Source organism: Tachysurus vachellii, chromosome 5, assembly GCF_030014155.1.
Source record: "Tachysurus vachellii isolate PV-2020 chromosome 5, HZAU_Pvac_v1, whole genome shotgun sequence".
Classification (NCBI taxonomy): Eukaryota; Metazoa; Chordata; class Actinopteri; order Siluriformes; family Bagridae; genus Tachysurus; species Tachysurus vachellii.
In genome coordinates, this window is record NC_083464.1 from 14,239,026 (window position 1) to 14,246,894 (window position 7,869).

General features: G+C 36.1%; 1 protein-coding gene across 2 annotated transcripts; it reads left to right on the top strand.

Annotated features, from left to right (window-relative positions):
• The first annotated feature begins 1,159 nt into the window (after positions 1 to 1,159).
• preb (prolactin regulatory element binding) lies at positions 1,160 to 7,214 on the top strand. 2 transcript variants are annotated; one of them, XM_060869901.1, is made up of 10 exons: positions 1,160 to 1,276; positions 2,198 to 2,346; positions 2,785 to 2,971; positions 3,076 to 3,305; positions 3,383 to 3,463; positions 3,584 to 3,711; positions 4,207 to 4,380; positions 4,459 to 4,531; positions 4,638 to 4,797; positions 6,204 to 7,214. In XM_060869901.1, the coding sequence occupies exons 2-10, from the start codon at positions 2,212 to 2,214 to the stop codon at positions 6,296 to 6,298; spliced, it is 1,263 nt and encodes a 420-aa protein (XP_060725884.1). In that variant the 5' UTR covers positions 1,160 to 1,276; positions 2,198 to 2,211; the 3' UTR covers positions 6,299 to 7,214. The 2 variants fall into 2 exon arrangements, with proteins under 2 accessions (XP_060725884.1, XP_060725883.1); XM_060869900.1 differs by lacking the exon at positions 1,160 to 1,276 and adding an exon at positions 1,413 to 1,433.
• The last annotated feature ends 655 nt before the right edge of the window (positions 7,215 to 7,869 follow it).

The window sequence follows — 7,869 nt, forward strand, 5'->3', positions numbered from 1 at the left end:
AATAAACAAATAATTGTAAATAATAGTAAACAAAAAGCCTCTCTCTCTCTCTCTCTCTCTCTCTCTCTCTCTCTCTCTCTCTCTCTCTCTTACTTAGAGGGCGTTGATGCGTTTATTTTATTTTTCAGGAACTCCTTTAGCTTACATAGTACGTATTTCATTATACTTACTATCCTACTATGAATTAAAGAAGCATAAAGTTTGCTTCATATGTATTTTAAACACACTAGCAGCTTAAGGGAAAAGGTATTCCTTTAAATTATTTAAGGATATTTGGGCAGATGAAGTTGTTTGCCACATAAACAAAGCAAAATTGTGAAATAAGAACGATAAAACTAGAATATAAAGTGTGTACCCCATTTGTTTGATTTATAGGAATTGATGGAATCTGGAGGCTGTTCAGTGACAGCAGTTGGTTTGAAAATGGGGATTGTAAGCTGCATGTTACAGATGAATATAATATACAGGGCCTGTGTGACAGCTGGCATGTACCATCCGGTATTTATTGTACTAAAAATAGCAATATTTGCTAAAATATTTGTCCACATGTGTGAAAAACAAACCCACATGCACATACACAATATCTGAGAGCAGAAGCTTTCACTGACTAAACCTTGGAGTGTTATTGATTATTCCACTGTAAATCCTGTAATCCTTGCATTCGCAAGACTGCAGACTCTTAGAAAGGTAACAAACACACAGACATCCAGTCATCCTTCACTGGGGTTCTAAAAGACACGTCAATTAAAGAATTGACAAAAAATTAAAGAAATGTATAAATTTGACATCCTCAGATGATCTTATATATATCAGAATCAGAATCAGAATCAGATTTATTGGCCAAGTGAATTTGGTTCCAGCAGTTTGTGACTCTCAAAGGTACAGACACAATGCAAATTACATTTTGTTCATTTGTCATTTGAAGTGACATTCATTCATTCATTCATTAATTCATTCGCTCATTTATGTATAGTATAGATATCTAATTCTAATACTAACTCTAATACGAATGAATGAATGAACGAATGAATGACATATGGACATTTAAATTTGTGTATAGTATTAGAATGAGATATCTATATTTAAACATAGCCACTGACGAGCTACTTTAACATTTACATTCTTCATTTAACACTGAACAAGACTTTTTTCGAAAACAAATACTACATATTTTAAGGCCTTTTAGCATTGCGCCATTATTCTACGCATTACGGGTGACGTAGTGACATATGCAATACAGGCGTGCGTGCGCGAGATATGCGCTGCTGACGTGTAGGTAAGGAAGTATCCACATAGCGATGTTTTCTTTGTTGTATTATTATTATATGCGGTGTGATGCTCGTATTTTGTAACTAATTTGTTTATAGAAGATAGTGGAAGTTATGAATAGCATGTCGGACGAGAAGAAATGCAGTGCTTCTGTTTCGAACTAGGTATTAGCAATTAGCTTGTGCTATGTTAGCTAGCACACAGTCAGGTTGCTCATTAATGCAAAACATTTGTATCCAAGACATGTTAAATGTCCATCTATGGCCTTGCAACTCAAGTATGGGCTGCAAGTAGAAGTCGGAGACTAATCACTGGTTGCTGACTAAATCAAACAAGCCTCTTTAAACACCCTTTTGTCTCTATGTATGGATGTGTGTGTGTGTGTGTGTGTGTGTGTGTGTGTGTGTGTGTGTGTGTGTGTGTGTGTGTGGATAGATAGATAGATAGATAGATAGATAGATAGATAGATAGATAGATAGATAGATGGAATTGTTTGCATGTTCGTACATTAGTTAGTAAGTTAGTTCATTTTTAGTAACCACTTCATGAGATGCCAGCCCATCACTGGACACACACACACACACACACACACACACACACACACACACACACACATCCACCTCTAGTGGATTATTTAGAACAGTTTATCTACTAGCACGGTTTTGAGAGGCAGACATGGGGAGACTGTTTGTTAAACATAGTTTTTTGACCAGACTGTGGATGCTTAAACTGTGATCCAGGAATACTACTCTGTGCACCACTTTCTCACCCCAGATATAAAATGACCATGAGAATAACAAAGACAAAGTGATGAATGAAACTATTATATGTAATAAAGAAGAAAAAAGTAATACTGCAGGTTTAGAATGTTATTCTCCACTATCTGTTTTGGTACTTTGCATTTTTCTTAACTTTCCTGTGATTACAGGATTACAGATCATCATGGGGAAAAGAAAAGTGCCAGATTTGTATCGTGCCCCTTTCCCCCTCTACACTGTTAAAATTGATCCTAAAACTGGACTCATCATTACTGCTGGAGGGGGTGGAGCTTCCAGGACCGGCATTAAGAATGCAGTGGTGAGTGTCTGCATTAGTTATTTATTTCTATTGCTTACAATGATAATAATTGCTCCTAAAAACTGTAGTTTTTTTTTAAGTAAATGTCTTGTAAGAAGACACTGACTTAAAAAAAAACTACAGTTTTTAGGAGCAATTATTATCATGTAGGTGTAGCAAAATTTAGCAGACCGAGGAGCAAAAGCACAGCTCACTTGTATTTAAATGTGTATGCAACAATGCATTAACAAATCTAGTGAGACTTAATATATGTTCGTGACAAAGTGGAAGACTTTAACTATATCCATAGCATGAAAGCATGAAAACAACCACCAGTGCTGAGTAGAGAGAGTTGGTGTGGTAGCATGTGGTGATACAACCTGTAATTGGAAATGTATTGTTTGAAAATCTTTTGATGTCATATAATATTCATGATCTGCTTTTAAATATTCTGCACAGCAATTCCTTGGTTTAGAGCTAGTGGGAGACCTACCCAGTGCCACTCTGGTGCACTCTCATGACACAGGATCAAGTGCCACCATGAACATGGCACTGGGAGGAGATGTGATTGCTGCTGGACAAGATGACAACTGCATTGTGATGCGCTTCAAGCAGCAAGAGCCTAAATCAGCTGCTCTAAAAGACGGTTTGTAGAAGGTCCCTGCACTGCACTGTGCTTGCTATTTTTTTTTATCTTTGAATGCTAATTAAAGGAGTAGTCCTAACAGTGGACCTTCCTTGTTTTGGCAGGTTCTGGGGAGCAGGGAAGTGCCAGGAGGAGAGGAGCGAAAAGCCAAAGTGGTGGTGGTGGTGGCGTTCCCCAGACAAAGGACACGTCAGTGAAAATATTAGTGGACAAAGTTGGAGTGGTGCAGTCAGACTTCAGCCCTCAGGACCCGCTCCAGAAGTGTGTGCGCTTCAGCTCTGACCTGAAGCTGCTTCTTACAGGAGGAGCTGACGGATATGTGAAAGCGTGGGAGGTGAGCTTTGCCTAACAAAACCCCGGGTCACTTGAGCTGATTGCTGCCTATTAACATGCTGTTTATTCCCTTCTTAGTTTCCCTCCTTGAAAGAGAAGTTGAACTTCAAAGCTCACCAAGATGAAATAGAAGATATAGACATCAGCCCTGATAACAAGGTATTGATATGATAATAAAGTTCATGTATGCAGATGGAGTGTAATTCATAAATGATGAAGTTTCGTAGTTGGTTTGTCACAAATGCAACAGTAGCAATGATACCTCTGTGTTTGGTTCAGCACATTGTGACAGCAGGGAGAGATTTTGCATGCAGCGTATGGAGTGATGATCAGCTCATGCTCGGTTTACGCTGGCATGACCACATGCCCCACATTACAGAGAAGATGTATCGCTACCAGTCCTGTCGGTAAGTTACTCTATTTTAATTGTGAATAAGTTTTATTACAAGCATTAAATGAAAAATCCACCCTGAATCACTTAAATATTTATTTTTATATCTAGCATGTGATCTTTAATGGTGTCCAAAATGTAATAATGAAAATCTGAGAATCTGGAAAATCTGAAAATCTTTATTTCTTTCATTGGCATGTTGGTCTATTTTTACAGAGAACACTAACTAGCCAACCCAAATTCATGACACAAGTCCATATAGCTAAATTCTGTAACTTTCATGTCCAGGGTATGGTTTTTACTACTTATAGGTTAGATTTCTTATTAGTTTGGCATTAACAGAGCTGAAGGACATTGACATAAAAATAATGAAAATATGGCATCCACCAATAAATTAGCATCAGAATAAACACATCACAAACATTTCAGTATAATTATATTTCAGTTGTTTCAGGGTGGAGTTGATAATACAACCAAACATTTTCCTGTTTGTCATGGTGATTATTTTCAGGTTTGCTAAGGTTGAGGACCAAAAAGATGCGTTAAGACTGTACACGGTCCAGATTCCTCACAAACGGGAGCGTAAACCACAACCTTGCTACCTCACAAAATGGGATGGCCGGAGCTTCTTGCCTTTGCTAACTAAACCATGTGGCAATGAAGTGATCTCCTGTTTGAGTGTTAGGTGAGGATTTAGTGATTTTCTTCTTTATTTGATAATGTTGCTGTTGTTTTCTGATGTTTTGTCAACTGTTTTATTCAGTGACTCTGGAACTTTTCTTGGTCTCGGTACAGTCACAGGATCGGTATCCATCTATATCGCATTCTCACTCCAGGTAACTACACATGGATGTGCTGACTAACCCATCATTAGTAATCATTAATAGTATTGTTTGTTCATTAATAAAGAATCTTTTTTTTTTTCATTTTTATCTCCTGCAGAATCTGTACTATGTAAAGGAATCCCACGGCATTGTGGTGACAGACCTAGCGTTCCTGCCTGATGCCCCCAAAAGCAAACCTGTAAAGGGAAATAATGAAGTAGCCATGATTAGTGTGGCTGTAGACAGTCGCTGTCAGATGCATACTATGGCCAACCGGAGTAAGTGTACTTTAATCACAGCTCAGCTCAAATGTAAATGCACAGAATTCAAAGCAAATATAACTTCAGATCGTTGTGTAGGTCTTTTAGCAGATTAAATTGTTTCATGAAGTAGTCATTCTGGCTGAAATGGGAGTTATTGTGTATTGTCAATCTTTTGACTTTTTTTAGAAATAAACTGAACCTTCATTAAATACCTCAGTGTAGCTGAATGAGAACTACTCATAGAAAACCTCTAGAAAATGATACGATGGAGTAGTTTAAAAAAAAAAGAAAAATAAATTAGATACATTTTGTGAATTTCTGTTGTTAATAACTGAAGAAATAGCTAAACAATAAAATATACACAGTGTTACAATACACATTATATTTATAGAAAATGTGTCAAAAGTAAAAAATTTGGATCTAATTTTCAACCTGACACTTTATCAGGTGTTTGTGTCTAAATTGTATTGCTTTGTTTTATAAAGTTTTTGGTTAAGTGATTGAGACTGGGGAGTATACAGCTGACTATGAAACACACTCCATACTACCCAAAGTACACTGAAGCCTAGTCAGATTATATACGCATCTTATAAGAGCCTGTTCTAATTTTCATAGCCTGGGCAAGAAATGTACTTTTAAAGCATTTTTACTTATATTGTTGAATCCAAGTCATGAAATTTGCTGTAAATTAATTGTGGCTTAATTGAATTGTGTTCATTAATTTAAACGGAAATGTAAATATTTTATTAAATAACTTTAATTCCCCTATTGAATAATAGATGTTTGGAGTATAAACTTAATTTGTCAATTGCTTTAATTAACAGACAATAAGTTCTTCAGTGTTAATAATAAGCAGTGCCTTATTATATACTTTATTATATAGCTCATTACATATAGTTTAAATAGGTTTAGCTCTGATGAATGTAATTGAACCTAGAACTGGTGTGTGTCTTGTGTAAGCAGAGCACAGCACTGACACCTGTCCTGCATATTTTGGCCCCACATTGCTCTTTATTTGCTGTTGGCTGGTCATTTTTGAAGAGCAGAGAGGGGTTGGTAGATGCAGAAACCTTTTTGTGAGTGGAATGTATAGGTAACTCTTCAGAATTGGTCTCAACTCAGATTATAGTTATGATGTCAGATCATGTCATGTAAAGATGCCATTAGTGTCAGGTCCTGTTCTAAATATCTGTTCCTATATTTGTTTGGGGTAGTCAATGGGTATCAGCAACAGATTCGGTGTTGTGTTGAACTTGAACAGCCTCAGTATCTGACACACATTATACTTATCCATATGTGCAACCTATTGATAACAATAGCACTGTTATAGGTGTATGTGACAAAGTAAATGTATTTTAAAAGTCCATAGTCTATATGATGCTGAAGACTGACTATTTGTTTTTTGTCTCCACTGTATCCAGGATCTGTCCCGATATGGCTGGTGCTGTTCCTGTGTCTTGCACTGCTTGTGGGTGTCGTCCTGCTCCTGCAGCATTTCTTCCCAGCGTTCATTTAAAGACGTGGTCAAACACAGCATACCTTTCTGATATTGGAAAAGCATTTTAACTGAAGAATTATCTCAGGAGCTTTCATTTATGATCTTAATAGATAGGAATGATGAACTGGGTTTTTTTTTTACTTTGTAATGGAGCCATTTTTGTCTGTCTATGTGTCGTGTCTGCAGTCACCTTTTCATTGCTAATACCTGCACATGGAACAGATTGAACAGTAAGAGGAAATGGACCTTTGTAACAGCTTCATGGACCTCATGAAGGTCTCAACATCATGAAGGTCTCAACATCTGTGACTAATGTAATATATGTAGAAAGACATCTTTAGATCATTTTAATTATTTAAGCTAGTTGGAACTATCGAATTATGAAAAAACTAAATCTTCGAGTCTGGCAGGTGCCTTTATAACGCTTATAATGCTGTTTAACCATTCTACAGTTTGTGCACAATTAATGGAATGTTATTTGTGGCAGACAAATACCGTTTACAATGGGGTATAATCAAAATACAAGCAATTCATATTTATTTTGAAATGAGTTAAGGTGCTACCTAAGCAATTTCATGACATGTTCATAGCCCCAGTAATTATTAAAAAATATTTGTAGAATATTTTATATTTTTTAATCATTTCTGTTAACTTTTTCATAATTGGCATAAAATGAAATAAAAAAAATTATGTAGCAACTATTATTTACTCACACATTTCATGAATGAACTTAATAGCTCTAGGATTTCTTCTGTTCAGGATTTTGTGTTTTTTGGTTTCACATGAGAACTTTTCTGAGCCTTTTCATGTTATTTGTTAATTTATATATAGAAAATTTGCATTCCTCCACTAGAGGACACTATGTCTTCATTTAGAAGCCACATTGAGTTGAGTTGTATATTGGAAAAGATGAAATAAATGTTCCTTATCTGTTCTTTTTACTCACTCGCCACTTCCAGAAACCTGACTAAGCTTGCTAACATAATTAGCAACACATAGAATAATTAGGTAGAACACCTTTATTTAATTTAACACAAAAGATGCAATGTTACAATGAGTTACTTGCATCCAGAAGCAAAGCAGGTTATCCCTCATTATCTCTTTACTGCAGCAATCATTTTAAAAATAAATTAGAAATGTAGATGCACATAACATTTCACAATCTTGCTACTATGTATTACGCATTTAGTGTTTGACCAACACACATGATTCAGCAGCAGCACACTGCAGATCATTTAGAGATGCCAGTCAGCCTACACCACATGTCTTTGGACTGTGGGGTCCAAAGGAGGTGTGAGGCATATGTTCTAATGACTAAGCCACATTGCATCCTACTACTTAACTTATTAAACTTAGTAATGCCATTAACTGTTTAAATTTAACAATTAATTATAAGCAGGAAGTTTGTGTAGGACTCTAGCCCTTCAGGATTGGTTTTGGAACACCTATTCAAAAGATGTCATTTAACAATGACCTACTTGAAAATTATGATAAATTAAAACCTTTTCTCTAACTGCATTGAACAGGCTTCAATATCCGTGTTTATTCATACTTGTTTTCCATTTCTATAAGTCTGCTTTGATCCTTCA

Excerpts from the sequence above, each read along its gene's own strand:
- preb (XM_060869901.1), top strand. The coding sequence starts at position 2,212 with ATGGGGAAAAGAAAAGTGCCAGATTTGTATCGTGCCCCTTTCCCCCTC. Across the intron at positions 3,306-3,382 it reads GATATGTGAAAGCGTGGGAG|TTTCCCTCCTTGAAAGAGAA; the intron begins GTGAGCTTTGCC and ends TTCCCTTCTTAG. Across the intron at positions 3,464-3,583 it reads ACATCAGCCCTGATAACAAG|CACATTGTGACAGCAGGGAG; the intron begins GTATTGATATGA and ends TGTTTGGTTCAG.